Consider the following 16,897-nt stretch of genomic DNA (forward strand, 5'->3'; position numbering starts at 1 on the left):
TGCACTGCGCCGACGGCGTAATCCGACGCGTCGGTTGTGACTGCCACCGGGGCCCCAGGTGCCGGGTGAGCCAGCAGAGCCGCCTAGCTCAGGGCAGCCTTGGTGGCCTCGAATGCGGCCTCCCTCTCGGCCGTCCAGTCGACGGCCTGGTTGGCGGACTTGCCTTTGAGAGCCTCGTACAGCAGGCGCATGGTGTGGGCCGCCCGGCGGATGAACCGGTGATAAAATGTCACCATCCCGAGAAATTCTCGGAGCGCCCCAGCGGTATCCGGGCGGGGAAAAGCAGCAACGGCCTCCACCTTCGACGGAAGGGGGGCAGCCCCGTCCTTGTTGATGAGGTGCCCAGGAAGTGGATTGAGGGCAACCCGAACTGGCACTTAGCCGGGTTCACGATCAGGCCGTGCTCGCTGAGCCGTGTGAAGAGGCCCCGGAGGTGCGCCAGGTGCTCCCCCTCCGAGGAGCTGGCGACGAGAATGTCGTCCAGGTAGACGAAAACATAAGGCATGTCTCTGAGCGCCGAGTCCATCAGACGTTGGAAGGACTGAGCCGCATTCTTAAGTCCAAACGGCATGCGCAGAAACTGGAATAAGCCAAACGGCGTGACTACGGCCGTCTTAGGGACGTCAGCGGGACGCACGGGGACCTGGTGGTAACCACGCACCAGGTCCACCTTAGAAAAAATCAGCTTACCCGCCAGGTGCACGGAGAAGTCCTGGATGTGTGGGACCGGGTAGCGATCGGGAGTAGTGGCGTCATTCAAACGGCGGTAATCGCCGCACGGCCGCCACCCACCCCCTGGCTTGGGGGCGATGTGGAGCGGCGACGCGGCGACGCCGAACGATGCCAAGGCGCTCCATGTTGGCGAACTCAGACCTGGCGACCTCGAGCCTCTCGGGGTTGAGCCGCCGGGCCCTAGCATGGACCGGGGGGCCCTCGGTCACGATGTGGTGCTCCACACCATGTTTGGTCGTGGCCGCAGAGAAGGTGGGTTCAGTCAGGCTGGGAAACTCACCGAGGAGGGTCTGGTACCTGTCCCCCTCTGAGAGCGAGCCGGAGAGCCCACTGCAGGTCGCCTCCCCAGAAACACACGCGATCGTGGAGAAGGTCAGCGCGTCAACAAGGCGGCCGTTCTTGACGTCCACCAGCAAACCGTGCGCGCACAAAAAATCAGCGCCGACGAGGGGGAAAGATATGTCAGCAGTGACAAAGTCCCACGTGAACCGCTGACCCCCAAAACACAAGTCCACGGTCCTCGTGCCGTAGGAGCGGATAGGGGTGTTGTCTGCAGACGTCAGTGGCGGCCCCTGGGAACCACCGGCGGTGTCGTCCGCCGTAGCCGGCAGCACACTCCTCTGTGCGCCGGTGTCGCAGAGGAACTTGAGTCCAGAGATGGCGTCTCGGACAAACAACAGCTGGTTCGTCGTGCCTGCGCTCACGGCTGCTACTGAGCGCAGGCTCTGGCGTTTCCCGCCGCGTAGGTACAGGGGGGACGGCACTTGCTCGCCTTAGCGCCAAAGCGTGCATGGTAATAGCACATACCAGAGCCGGCGCCGCCGTCAGCAGCAGTGAGTCCCTTCTTGGTCGGCGTGTCGCCACCCGCAGGTGCAGAGCTGCGTGTCAGGGCCAGCACCTCCGGGGTGCAACGTTGAGCAGCCAGGAAAAAACGATCAGCCGCCTCGGCCAGGGCGCGGGGCTCCGTAATAACAGTGTTGGCCAGAGCTGTCTGAACGCGAGGAGGCATGTGGTGGAGGAACAGCTCAACAAAAAGAAAGTTGGGCTCCTCTGCACCCAGCAGGTTCAACATCACCTCCATCAGCTCGGAAGGTTTGCTGTCCCCAAGTCCCTGGATTGCAAACAGCCGTCTGGCCCGTTCTGCCCGCGACAGCTCAAAAGTCTTGAGGAGGTAAGATTTAAAAGCCTCATATTTATTCCGGGCTGGAGGGGTGGTGATGAAACTCACCGACCTGGTCGCGGTGGAACTCCCCAGCGCCGAGACAACGTGGTAATAGCGCGCATCGTCGTCTGTGACGTCGCGGAGCGCGAACTGCGCCTCGGTCTGGGCGAACCATGCCGCCGCTGATGTCTCCCAAAACTCCGGCAACTTCAGAAAAGTAGCGTTGTTTGCCATGTTCGGTTCAGTCTCTGAGTCTTCAGCGAGACTGACGTCGGGGTCACCAGTGTGGTGCCGAAGAACGGGAGTCGGAGGCGGAGTATGAATGTTGAATGAAGGCGCGAGCCGTTTATTAACATCAGCCATTCAAACCACAACAACACTGAACCGGAAGCGTAACGTCCGTCACTGCGCCCTATCCGGGCGGAACCACATTAACCCGCAGAGGGTTCCTAAGTGAATTATGTAACCCACTACAATAAAAAAATAAAATATAATACAACAAAGTCCATCATACAAGGGGTAAGTAAGGATATCAGTCTTCTAAATCAGTGGGAAAATGTTTTAACACTTCATACATTTTTTGTGCTTTTTTTCAGTTATTATTTTTAAAGATTTTAAATATAATCCAAATTAATTTCAATCACAGTCGGTATGTTAAACATGTCCGGTCCTCGATTCTTCTCTATTTTAGGTTCATGACCTGTTTTATGTTTCATATCTTGTGTCTTATCAATATTGTCTTTTATTGCAGTTTTGAACTTTGGTCCGCTGTTTTTGTTTAAAGTGCTAAAAAATAAAGTAAATCCGTAGTTTTTTTTATTCTTCTGCAGAAAGTTTGATGACTGTTGTTGCGATGATGAGAACACACCGCCCTCTGGTGGTGACACTAGAAACTACCGTTTTCTTCCACTTAACCACATTATCGTCTCTAATTCATTTTAATTACAGAACTATTCCTAGATTACCGACTGTAATTACATTAATTAATGACAGAAGACGGATGAAGATTGTTTTTGAACTAATTTCTCCTCGAAACAGACTCGTTTTGACTTTTTAACTGTTTATTGTCGATTTATTTTGAAAGGAATAACAGGAAGTACTTTTGTCATTTAAACCTAACTTTACACAGACTGCAGTTTCCTTGTATAACCGCTAGAGGGCGAACTGTTGCAATCCTTTATTTAAAAAACACCATGGAACTCGGTTTATTACATAATATATACTATAAAAATAAAGTATATTATACTACAACTTTATTGTACTATAACCGGAACTGTCACCTCGAGGAAAACCCTTAAAAAAGAGAAGAGACGAGCGGAGAGGAGCCGAGTAAATGGAAAAGCCCCAGAGGCCGCGTCGTTCTGGGAGAGAACCATTTCATTGTTTTAAACAGTTATTTAAACATATGCATTGATGAACATTTGTTAAACACCTCTTGCATTTGTCCCCCAAACTGACTCCTTTAACCGTGAAACTGTGGTTTTGTGTTGCTTCTCACAGCAGGGATGGGGTTTTTCTCAATTCTTTTATTTGTGTCAAAGGTTCATTCTAAAACTCTAAAACTAATATTTGTAATGTAAACCAGGTTGATAAAGGGAACAGTAGATTAACACTGTATGTAAACCTGAGAATAAAGTGTGTAGATTGAATGTCCCATGACAATTATACAGTAATATAATATGAAAATAAGGTACAAACAATAAATAAATTAAATACATGACATTTAAGTCAAATAATACAACAAAGGGACAACAAAAAAAAGAAAAAAAATATTCATCTCATGGAATGTTAAAATATATTATTATTATATTGTTATATATTATATCTATATGATAATTATTTATTTTTGTATTTATTTATTTTCGAATTAATATTCTTAATCTATTTATCTGCTTTCATTATATTATTTACACACACACACACACACATAGATAGATAGATAGATAGAACTTTATTCATCCCCAGAGGGAAATTCAACCGTCCAGCAGCTCATCAAAATGTAAACATAAAAAATCAACCACACAATAAAAACACATTCATAAATATGAAATATAAGGTTTTTAAAACAAATATCAAGTAAAGTGCAAACTAAAATATAGTCCAGTTGTGGCAGAGGTGAGTGTGTGAGACTGAGTTCAGGAAGAGTTAAACAGTCTTATGGCTGTGGGGACGAAGGATCTCCTGAACCGCTCCGTTCTGCAGCGCAGTGAGAGGAGCCGACCGCTGCAGCTGCTCCTGCTCCTCTGTGGCTCCGGGAGGCTGTGGAGAGGGTGTCTGCTATTGTTCATTATAGCACTCAGTTTGTTCAGTGTGCCCCTCTCCACCACAGATCTTAGCGGGTCCAGACTCCTGCCCAACACTGAGCCCGCTTTTTTCACCAGTCTGTCCAGTCGCTTGGTGTTTTTTATTGCAAGGCTGCCCCCCCAACACACAGCAGCAAAAAAGAGAGCACTGGCCACCACCGTGTGGTAGAACATGGTCATCATCTCCACACACACATCAAAAGACCTCAGTGTGCGCAGGAAGAACAGGCGGGTCTGCCCCTTCCTGTAGAGGGCGTCGGTGTTCGGGGACCAGTCCAGCTTGTCATCCAAGAGGACTCCGAGGTATTTGTATGTGTGGACCACCTCTATATCCCCCCCCCTGTATGAAGACTGGTAATTGGGGAGGCCTCTTCCTCCTGAAATCCACCACCATCTCCTTTGTTTTGGCTGTGTTCAGGTGGAGACAGCACTTATTGCTCCAGTCCCTGAAGGAATCCACCAGATCCCTGTACTCCTGATCCTGACCCCCCCTGATACATGCCACATCATTGTAACTGATGTCTTTTGTCGCTGTTTGTACTGTATGTTAATAAAATATAATACAACAAAGTCCATCATACAAGGGGTAAGTAAGGATATCAGTCTTCTAAATCAGTGGGAAAATGTTTTAACACTTCATACATTTTTTGTGCTTTTTTTTCAGTTATTATTTTTAAAGATTTTAAATATAATCCAAATTAATTTAAATCACAGCCGGTATGTTAAATTCCATTCCAAACAGAGTAAAGGAGAATGTGCTTTTAACTCAAGACCTTAGTTTCTTAGAGTTAAATAAATGTCCCCAGGACAGGATGGACTTCCTCTAGAATTTTACTCCACTTTTTGGGACATTTTAGCACCTGATTTACTTGCTGTTTTTATGGAATTTGAGCAACTTGACCAACTTCCTGACAGTTTTAGAGTAGAGATAGTGACTCTTCTTCACAAAAATAAGGACAAAACTGACTTGAAGAATTGGAGTCCTATCACACTTTTAAATCTTGACTGTAAACTTTTTAGTTAACTTTTAGCCTCACGTCTGTCTTGGTTTTTAGAAGATGTGATTCACCCGGATCAAGCCTGTGCCATCCCGGGGAGGAAGATAACCGACAGCCTCGTACTGATCCGAGATACCATCTATTACGTGAGAGACAGAAACATCAGGCTGGTAGTCTTAAATCTAGACTTTGAGAAAGCCTTTGGTCGGGTCTCGCACCAGTACCGACTCCAGGTACTGCAGAACAGGGGGTTCCCAGAAAGGTTTGTAGCTTGGGTGGGAATGCTGTACCGGGGTATTACCAGCACATTTGTTGTTAACTGGCATCTGATAAAAGCAGTCGACACTAACTGCGGTGTCCGTCAGGGTTGTCCGTTATCTGCCCTCCTCAATGTTACCTGTATCGAACCACAGCGCCCTCGCCACTGGCGTGACGAGGGCGCTGCCATCTTTAAATACAATAGAGAGAGAGAGACAGATAGATAGATTTATTATAGTATCCTTGGGTAAATTCTGTTCACAGTGAGTGCCTCCTCATACAATACAATCTAAAACCATACACTCAACAACACAGGATAATATAAAGTGACAACAGCTTTGGCTAAAAGAACAAAGAACAAGAAGGACGGCCCCAAGATAAGAATCAAAATAAGCAGGGGCGTCGCCAGGTGTAATCCCTTATGGGTTCTGAGCCCAAAGGGGCCCCTGCGTAGCGGAGGCCTAAACGCTTTGCGCGCGTGTGCGCGCTTTTTGGGATCTTACGGGTCGGATTGGTTAACTTTGCATGACTTTAAGTCGTTTAGAAACAGATTGACAGCCACAAGCAGCTTCAATGATTATAACAAAAAAGACCATTCCAGATCAGCAGATGAATGCATAGCACAGGATAATAATAACTGCAGGGTGGTGAATAGTGCAACAGGGCAAAGCTCTGTGTATTCCCCTATTCAATTTTAGACAATATAAGGAGTAAAAACTGAATGAGAAACGAGAAAGCCAAAGAAAGTGTCATGACAACAATTATAATTATTATCCTCCTCATTTTATTGCTGCATTCAGCAAAATACCAATGACCTCCAAGTTCCAACTCACTGCATCATATAGGGCTAAACAAACATCCATCTCAGACTGGTATTTTATACAAAATGGCAAAATAAATAAATACAATAAATAAGAAAAAACACATGACTGACCAACATAGCAGCATATAAATAAAATTCACATTAAACATTCCCAACTCAGTCCCAATACAAAGACATACTCAATAAAATTACAATAAAACAACTTAAGGTGCCATTACAATGGCTTTTTCTATCTTTTCGTTTCTGTGCTCCTGATTTCTTCTGTTTTGTTTTAGCCTCCGCCAGTGGCGGAGCGTGGGTTTCAGCACAGAGGGGGCGGAGCATTCTCAATGGGCCCTTATGATCATTATTTTACTATTCAACAACTTAAAGATAACGGACACCTCGTCATACCCAGCAAACAACACAAATGCTCACGTTTACTGAGCCAAGCAAGCCTAGGTGCCTCAGAAAGCCACAAACCAGTACACACACACACACACACACACACACACACACACACACACACACACACACACACACACACACACACACACACACACACACACACACACACACACACACACGCAGCCTGACAGCCGTCAATCTGACAGCATCGCTGTCCTTGGTGCTGGTGTGACGGTGACTCACAGGGTCTGAACCAAACCATCTTTAATATAAGTTAAAACATAAAATGTAAACTACAATTACACAATCTATTCAGATAGAATATAGACACAATTGTCTATAAGGCCATTAATGAGATCTATAAATAGAAAATAGACACGGCGGTCTAAACACAACAAAACGCATAGCCTATTAAAAATGTATCAACTGCACACAATATGCATTCAAATAGACTCGGCGGTCTATTACAGTTGACAACAACACAAGGTACATTAAGGTGGTCAAGGCGATAACAACATTCTGATCATTATTTATGTGCTCACCGATTGCTGTATCTGCGCTTGTTGCCGCTGCACCAATTCACAGACTCCGAACTCCAGAACATCATCCTCGGCTCCAACAATATATTCCAAGTAACGTGGAAAACAATGTAACGGCCGCTACAGCTAACACTAGCCTCCTCATCAGCCACCGGCGCTGTTGCAAAATATGAGGAGAGCGGCGGACTGTCCGCCGCTCTCCTCACACCTCCGCCGCGGACAGGAAGCAACTAGCCTCTCCTTTCTCTCTTTTACCTTTCTTTTTAACGATCCAGACTGGTGCTTTTTATTCTCCATTTTTCCTCTTTCAAAGTTCCCTCCAAAATGCCGCAGTCTCACATACAAGACGAGTTAGTTCAAATGTAAAAAAACGAAACAAGTTAAGTTCCAGCCAATCAGGTTGGCTCACAGCCCTGATGCGTTCAGGACAGTTGTAAAGTAAGAATTAACCTACACTGGCCACACAATGCACATGTTATCGTTATTATAACCTACAAATTTTACGATTATATATGAACGTATCACACAAAACGGGGCCCTCTCATTGGGCCCCCCTTAGGGCAGAGGGGGGGCCCTCTACTTTGAAATGTTGTTGACATTGGGTTTTTATAACCCGGAAACCCGCGCCAGCGTCGCTAGTGGACGGGCGCCCTGTGGCGACGTGCGGGACACACCGGGGAAACTAGCCCGACCGACGCACACCGACACTCACCGACGGCCGGTTTCGGCTTGGTGTGTCAACGCCTTTAGAGTTCGTTGGCGTTGTCGGTAAATAAACCTCAGAATAATCAGACTAAGGAAATCTGCAATGGACCTTTGCACTTAGACACAGAATGATACAGGTAATGAAAACACAGAACAGTACAAGGATAGTGTGATGCCCCTATATAGATTACTCCTAATATGGAGCATGTCATGCAAGCTAACATTCCAGGTAGTCCTGAAACTTGAGAACCTGCTCATTGAGGGTTGATTGCCTGCTTGTGCTCATTGGATGACACATGGGCCCGGTGTCTCCACCCCTGAGTATATAAGCAGCCTGCACCTCAGTCTGAAAAGATCTCTAGGAGAGAACACCTTCCCTCAGCTTTCCATGTCTTTGTTTGTGTTCTAGTTCTTCTGTATTCTTTCCATCCACACATCCTGCACTACACTATGTTTCACTCATCCATCACTCGGACACACTACTGACTTACTGACTCCACACTCCATAGGATCCTTATGGCTTTTTCTGTTTGTTATGGTACCTCAGTTGTTTGTTTTTCGGTTAGCTTAATAAATATTATTTGTTTTACTTCCGTCTCCTGTCCCCTATTTTGCCATGACTTAGAGCCGGTCATGACAATAGTGATGAACGGAATCATAATTTCAGTTATTATGTCAGTCCAGGGGTCTGAGGTCAGCCAGGACCAAAATTGGTACCTGCTGAGCTTCTGTCTTCTGACACGACTTTGACCAACTGACGTAATTTCGCTATAGCTGTGGTAATATTCAGCAGCACATTCATCAGGGATTAACATACAACCTGAATTACAACAACAATGTAAGTAAAGAGTTTGAGGAACAATTTCTAGCATGTCAGCATGACTCATTAGGTGAAAAGTTTCTTTCATCTCTCGGACTCCTCTCCAGTCTGTTGTAGCCAGTCAGTTTGGGCTAGTCATCTTCAGGCCCATGGCTGGTGAGTAGGCATCAGGTGAGTTCTTCAGCGGACAAGGGTTTTGAAACCGTCCGACTTCCAGCCTACTCAGGGCTGGAACATTTCCCACTAGCTTTCACTGCAACTGGTGAACCCCACGTAGATCGTTCAGCAGCCTTTACTACTGTTGGTGTCCTGATCTGGACAGCAAAAGGGCCATCCTGACGGGGTGATGACTTTCACCACTCGAATCAGGATCTGGTCACCCAGTTTCAGAGAGGGAGAGGAAAAAAAAGCAGCTCACAAGAACTTTGAACATTTTCCCAGCAAACAATTTGCTCATCCACATCGAGAGTGATCTCATGTACATTTCGACTAATGGCCGGCATTCAGGCCATGGTTTTCCTGAGCCTTAACTTAACAGGCCATTAGTTCACTCCAGTTATTTCCCACTCCTGAACAGGTTAATGAAATCCATATGGATAACTTCACATGGACAGGTCCCTTGGGGACACTGACCTCTTTTAGGTCTCATATTGCCTTGCATGTTGTATCTGCAACATGTCGGACAGCTCATACAAAAAATTCTTAATGGGTATTTAGTTTAGTCCTGGTGATGTACCATACCCCGTCTCCCTCCTGATGAGCCATGGAAACTCCCCATGGCTCAACTTAGCCAGCAGGGGGAACAAATTCCTTGGGAGCACTGTTTGCTTCGCACCATACAGAGGCCTTCTGAAGTTACAGTAGCACTTTCATTTAGCTAAATGTCTTTCTCTGTTTTGCATGTCAACAGGGGTAGGGGTCTCGTTGTCAACATCCTCTTCTTCTTGACCTTTCCCTGGAAGGGTCAGGGCTGTCAGAGTCCTGACTTCTCCCCAAATAGGTGGTCCTCCCACTTCTTGACCTTTGCATCCTTGCAGGTCGGAGGTTTGACTGAATGATCCTCTAGGGTCAGTTATCTATGTCTCTCAGATCCCCCCTCCCCCGTCGTCGTCACCTTAGATTAGAAGGGGGCAAAACCTGTTAAATTCTGTCTCCTACTTTGGTCAAAGACCACAGAATTTTCTTTTCTCGACCCAAGTTATGGTTTTATTAAAGTAACAACACAAGAAACTGTCCGTGCAGCAACTCTCCTGCAACGTAAAACAGTAGTAGTAGCAGTTCCTAGTGAACCTATATACTGTATATATATATATATATAAATAATAATTTATTGTCACAAAACACCGGACTGAAAGGAGCATTCCATCAAATAATGCCTTATCAACTGCTGTTGAGCTCCATTGTAGCAAGCTCAAAAGGAATGCCAGAAAATTGTCTCCAGATGAATCATATAGTCTTCAGGAGATTCTTAATCTTTTGTTTGCATGCTACAATGCAAGTGCATGCTCCTCAACGGAGACACAATAATGTGATTATTTAATTTTAACTCCAAATCTACCAAGCCAATTGCAAACTGGCCGGTATCCTGAAATGGATCTGCAAGACCATCAGCAGCTTTCACCATTTCACCTATTTATTTATTTATTTATTTATTTATTTATTTATTTATTTATTTTTAGCCTTCTTTTTCCATCTTCCTGTTTACTCCTCTTTCTCATTCAAAGTCATCAGAATCTACTTATAAAAGTCTTTAAAAAATGTGGGATAAATTCCGATGTGTAAACTACACATAGACAAAACCCACTGAACATTAAACACAAACGTCAGATCATCTATATGTGGGTTTTGGACAAAACCCAACCTGATGAAGCTGTCAATCATCAGTACGTAATTTTACAACAGACAAAATAAAGAAAAAGGATCGAAATGTTTCATGCTTGTATAAAAGTCAAATCCAACCATACACATCTATACTCACAATGGCAAGAATCACATTTCCATACGATCAAAACATACAAAGACCTGGTCAAATACAGCACTGCAAAAGCAGTCTGCAACCATTTGAATGGTGAATTAACCCAATTTGAAAATTCTACGATTCTATGCCTCCATTCAGGGCTTAGAATGATAGAATAGATGGATAGATGGAATAATGTGGTCTTTTTCTATGTTTTCAAGAGGGGAGCTTCTCACTTCACCTCTGAAACTCCCATTTCCCAGCAGGCAAAAAGTCTCCCTGCAGACACAGATCCTGCAGCCCCTCGTAAAACGCTGCACCCAATCTGGAGCACGCTTTCACACACACATACTGCTGTAGCCGTTTACACACACACACACACACACACACACACACACACACACACACACACACACACACACACACACACACACACCCTGCTGCAGCCGTTTACACACACAGACACACACACTGCTGTTTCACACACAGACACAGAGCTGCAGCTGTCACACACAGACCATGACCTTTGGCCTTGCGGCAGCGTCTGCACCATGACTCCTGGCCCTGCAACTCAGCAGCAGCTCCTTTCTCTGCCCCTTCACGTATATTTCTTTTCCTTTTTCTGGAACCTTGTCCCATTTTCTAATCATTTAATCAGTTTTCCTTTTAATCTTAAATTAGTCCATTTTCTAATCATTTAAGTTTCGTATATTATTTTGCAAGATTTTGTCACCATCTTTCTTCATCTAAAGTTTTAGGGACGTCTCCCATACCAGCTAAGCATCTTTAGAAATTATTTAGGCATAAATTTCAGTTTAACCACGCGTCTGCTATTTTAGCCAGTTATTTTTGCTTTCTCAAGTTTCTCTTTTTTGACAGTTTGGTTTTAGCCTGTGTTAGGTTCCTAAATCATCAACATAAATTAATAACTTAGAAAAAGACACCAGAGACTGTGGAATGATTTTTCAGGCGCTCCTGCAGGAGGGGGAAAGCATACTGACAGAGGCAGAGCCCCCTGTCAGCAAATGCTTCCCAAAGACCCTCCCCTTGCAGGAAGCTATTTATTGTAAAACTGACAGGAAACTTGACCATATTTGGTAAACAGACTGTCAGTGTATAGATGAACAATGGACAAAACAGATGGTCACACATCGAGGTTAAAGAAGCCACACATGTGAAACCTAAGCTTTAAAAAACACAAAAGGTCAAAAGAGGTCAAAATGCCTCCCGGAACTAAAACAGAAACTGTTGGAGGTTTTTGACCAGATGGTTCAAAAGATACTTGGCCATTTACAAACCGGAAGTCACCAGGCCAACCTTCATGGGGGTCTCGTGTCATCAGATGGTCCCTTAGATAACCTTTAAAAACAATGAGGCAGCTGTCAGTCGACCCCCCTGAGAGCATGTCAAAGAATGTCACGATAAACAGGCAGTTTTCTGATTCTGATTTTGATTCTTCACAGTTTCATAATGACAATCTTAATTCAAAACTTTGATTATTCTCACACCTGATCTTTCAGTGAACAATTTAAATTTTGCCTCACAATTGTGGAAACCCCCAAGATTGAACAGACAGTTTCCCGTCATAAACATTAGACAAGAACATTAGACAACACAAACATTAAACCCACTAAAAACCACTCCTAAGAAAGCTCTCCTTATCCTGTACTTTTAAAGTCGTCCCCGACCTTAAAACCGGTCTCAGACCGAGTGGGATGTTGGCCTTTCACTAGCCCCAGGTAATAGTGTCTTTTAAAAGTCCCCAACTTAAAAAATGGTCCCAGACCTCGGCCAACACCTTTTTTCACTAACCCCAGGTTAGTATACACAGAATTTCACTCATATTTTACACAAAAATACATCAATACCCTAAGTATTTGTAAGAAGAGGTCTCTCACCAGTCTCTCAGTGTGTTTCCTGGCTCGGGGACCTGTCACTGGACTTCTGGACCAGCGCAGGATCAACTTGGCCCCGTTCCTGAAATCGGAACAGCTGTCGACAGTTTTAGAAGGCCTGTTGGATCCTACGCTGCTCCAACGTCACAGCTTGAGGTCTCGGGTTTCGGCACCAAATGTTGGATCCCTAAATCAACATAACATAAATTCATAACCAGGAACGACACAGAGACTGTTAGAATGATTTTTAAGGCCTTCTGCAGAAGGGAAGCAAAGTCGGAGCTTGCAGAGCAACATGGCTCTCTTAAGGCCGAAATATGGTTCTGCGTCAAAACTGCACGCAGACCACATGCCGTCACCTACGCCGGCACCTCCCGAAAATTGTAACTACGCGTCGAGCGACGCAGACCACACGCAGACGGAGAGGGCTGTGATTGGTTCACTCGGAAGCAACGCATTTCCGGTTTGAAGCAGTCGTGAACTTTCAGGGCTCTTTTCTTCGTTTATGTGTAATTTTTTTTATTTTGTTTTTTTGCACAATAGTTGTCCTTATCTCTTTGCTTCACTATGACTGGAAAAAGTCGGATAAACCATTCAGGAAAAGATCGCTAACTAGCGGTCGCGGGGGGTACTGCACCGCGACCAAATGGAGAGACGGAGAAGTCCAAGGGTTCAATACGGCGTCACGGCTGCGGCGTGTGCTCTGCGTTGGTGTGACGCAGAAGCTTAATTCAGCCTTTATGGATGCTCTCGACGAATGCTTGCTGGCTCCTCCTTTGCATCAGCTTTTATTGAGAAACTGTGACAGGAAAATGACCATATTCGGACTGTCAGTGAAGAGACAGACAATGGACAATTGGAAGAAAACAGGAAACGTATGGAGGTAACAGACATCAAGGTTTAAAAAGTCACACATGTGACATGTGACATGTCAGTTAAAGAGGTCAAAGTGAAACAGACATCTTTAGCTTAAAGTCTTTAAAAGCAACAGGTCACAAAGGTCAAATGCCTTCCTGACTAAAAACAGGAAACTTCATGGGGGTCCAGGCTAACAATGAGACAGTTGTGGGACAGTCGACCCCTCTGACAGAACTCAGGAAGGGCTGCCCTGTCATCTGTTAACATGTGACAGGCATGTGGAAAACAGGCAGTTTTCTAAGCTGACCTAATAAACCTGATTCTGATAGTTTCATAAGGATGAAACAAGTTCAAAAGGTTGATTAACCTGACAGTGATGCTAAGCTTTAACCAATTACCCTTTTGATTTGACGTACTGAGATGTTTCATTAGAAGGTTTCTGGCTGTCAATAACAGCACTGTAGACTTTTAGCTTTTGAGAGTCAGCCAACAAGATGATTTAATTCTTCTTCTCTGTCCTTACAGAAACATAAAGGCAAAGAGAGACCCACAAGTTATCGTTGTGATCACGGCAAGAAAGTCCTCACCACTTCATCAGGTCTGAGAAAACATAAGATGATTCACACTGGAGATAAACCGTTCAGTTGTGATCAGTGTGGAGCAGCTTTTACTGAGTCAGGAAAGCTAAAGATTCACCAACGTATTCACACTGGAGATAAACCGTTCACTTGTGATCAGTGTGGAGCATCTTTTACCCAACAAAGTCATCTAAGCACTCACCAACGTATTCACACTGGAGATAAACCATTCACTTGTGATCAGTGTGGAGCAGCTTTTACCAGACAAGATTGTCTAAAGATTCACCAACGTATTCACACTGGAGATAAACCGTTCACTTGTGATCAGTGTGGAGCAGCTTTTACCAGACAAGATTGTCTAAAGATTCACCAACGTATTCACACTGGAGATAAACCGTTCACTTGTGATCAGTGTGGAGCATCTTTTACCCAACAAAGTCAGCTAAGCACTCACCAACGTATTCACACTGGAGATAAACCATTCAATTGTGATCAGTGTGGAGCAGCTTTTACCAGAAAAGATCATCTAAAGATTCACCAACGTGTTCACACTGGAGATAAACCGTTCAGATGTGAACAGTGTGGAGTAGCTTTTACTGAGTCAGGAAAGCTAAAGATTCACCAACGTATTCACACTGGAGATAAACCGTTCACTTGTGATCAGTGTGGAGCAGCTTTTACCCAACAAGGCAATCTAAGCAGACACCAACGTACTCACACTGGAGATAAACCATTCAGATGTAATCAGTGTGGAGCATCTTTTACCCAACAAATTCATCTAAGGACTCACCAACGTATTCACACTGGAGATAAACCGTTCAGATGTGAACAGTGTGGAGCAGCTTTTACTGAGTCAGGAAAGCTAAAGATTCACCAACGTATTCACACTGGAGATAAACCATTCAGATGTGAACAGTGTGAGGCAGCTTTTACCACATCAAGTGATCTAAGGACTCACCAACGTATTCACACTGGAGATAAACCGTTCAGATGTGATCTGTGTGGAGCAGCTTTTACCCAACAAGGTAGTCTAATGATTCACCAACGTATTCACACTGGAGATAAACCGTTTAGGTGTGATCAGTGTGGAGCAGCTTTTACCACATCAGGTAGTCTAATGATTCACCAACGTATTCACACTGGAGATAAACCGTTTAGGTGTGATCAGTGTGGAGCAGCTTTTACCCAACAAAGTCATCTAAAGAGACACCAACGTACTCACACGAGTGATAAACTCTAAAGATGTGATCAGTGTGAAGTGTGGAATTGCAAAAAACACCTCAGCACAGCAAAAAAAGCAACATAATCAGACAACATCATACCTAAAACTTGAAAGACTAACATAAGATGCCCCCTGGACACCTCCTGGGAGGATGTTCCTGGCATGTCCCACTAGGAGAAGAGCCAGGACACACCAGAGGGAATGTCTTTTGGCTGACCTGGGAACGTCTCTGGATCCCTCCAGAAGAGCTGGAGGAAATGTGTGGGGTGAGGGAAGTCTGGACATCTCTGCTCAGACTGCTGCCCCCGCTAACCAGTCCCACATCAAGTGGATGAAGATGGATGGATGGACAAAATCCATATATCTGCAAAAAGCACAAATTTATTGTAACACCATTCTGAGATACAGAATGTAATCTAACTATAGCATTAACTATTCCACAAATACTGCATTAGCACATCTCTAACATCTCTTCCTCCTCTCCACCCCGAGCCACTGCCACCACTGGCTGAAGTGGTGCTGCTGCAGGAACATCCTATGATGTTTCATACGTCTTTCCATGAGTTTCACACAGATAATGTAGTGGACAGGAAGTCATCACCATTCATTTCACCAGTCAGACATCAAAGAAGATTCATTCATCACTGAATGAATCCCATGATCATCAGTTCCCCTTTATATACCGGCCCATTTCCACTGCCTGTGACTTTGCCTGATTCCCGGTTTTTGGATTTTTGCCTGCCCCTTTTGGATTTGTCTGCCTGATCTGCCTGTCTTCCCGGTTTTTGACTCCTGCCTACCTCTGACCTGATTAAAGCCTCTTGGACTCTGATACTCCGTTTGATGTTGTTCATTTGGGTACTCTGTCTTTTGAGCCGTGACAGTACAATCTGGCCAAAAGTATGAACCCAGCCAGCATGGACCCACCAGGAAAGAACGTGGATCTGTGGGAGCTCTTTTACGGTGAGCAAGTGGCTTCCTACCACCGTATGTTGAAGGGGACAGGGACATGCCGCCAGCCCCAGCCTGTTTCTGTTCCCGAGGTGGTCCCGGACCCACCCCAGTCTCTTCCCCCTTTCTGGGGAACACACCTGGCTCGAAATGGCGCCAGGAGTCTCCAGCTTCAGGAGAGAAGATGGCGGCGGCAGTCCCAGCCTGTTCCTGTTCCGGCGGTGGTCCTGGACGCATCGCCCCCTGTTCCTGTTCCGGCGGTGGTCCTGGACGCATCGACCCCTGTTCCAGCGGTGGTCCTGGACGCATCGCCCCCTGTTCCAGCGGTGGTCCTGGACGCATCGCCCCCTGTTCCAGCGGTGGTCCTGGACGCATCGCCCCCTGTTCCAGCGGTGGTCCTGGACGCATCGCCCCCTGTTCCAGTGGTGGTCCTGGACGCATCGCCCCCCTGTTCCAGCGGTGGTCCCGGTCACATCGCCCCCTGTTCCGGCTCCTGCGGTGGTCCTGGACGCATCGCCCCCTGTTCCGGCTCCAGTGGGGGTCCTGGACGCATCGCCCCCCTGTTCCAGCGGTGGTCCCGGTCACATCGCCCCCTGTTCCGGCTCCTGCGGTGGTCCTGGACGCATCGCCCCCTGTTCCGGCTCCGGCGGTGGTCCTGGACGCATCGCCCCCTGTTCTTGCTCCGGCGGTGGTCCTGGACGCATCGCCC

The 16,897-nt window shown here is 45.8% G+C and overlaps 1 protein-coding gene across 1 annotated transcript; it reads left to right on the top strand.

The window, feature by feature from the left end:
- The first annotated feature begins 4,051 nt into the window (after nt 1-4,051).
- On the top strand, nt 4,052-15,280 carry LOC133442598 (zinc finger protein OZF-like). Its single transcript, XM_061720606.1, has 3 exons — nt 4,052-4,100; nt 5,253-5,428; nt 13,963-15,280. The coding sequence occupies exons 1-3, from the start codon at nt 4,052-4,054 to the stop codon at nt 15,253-15,255; spliced, it is 1,518 nt and encodes a 505-aa protein (XP_061576590.1). The 3' UTR covers nt 15,256-15,280.
- The last annotated feature ends 1,617 nt before the right edge of the window (nt 15,281-16,897 follow it).

The sequence above is a fragment of the Cololabis saira genome, chromosome 4 (genome assembly GCF_033807715.1).
Source record: "Cololabis saira isolate AMF1-May2022 chromosome 4, fColSai1.1, whole genome shotgun sequence".
Taxonomy (NCBI): Eukaryota; Metazoa; Chordata; class Actinopteri; order Beloniformes; family Belonidae; genus Cololabis; species Cololabis saira.

Coding starts and splice junctions, on each gene's coding strand:
- LOC133442598 (XM_061720606.1), top strand. CDS start 4,052: ATGGCTGTGGGGACGAAGGATCTCCTGAACCGCTCCGTTCTGCAGCGC. Junction 4,101..5,252: donor CCGCTCCGTTCTGCAGCGCA/GTGAGAGGAGCC, acceptor CTTGGTTTTTAG/AAGATGTGATTCACCCGGAT. Junction 5,429..13,962: donor CGCACCAGTACCGACTCCAG/GTACTGCAGAAC, acceptor CTGTCCTTACAG/AAACATAAAGGCAAAGAGAG.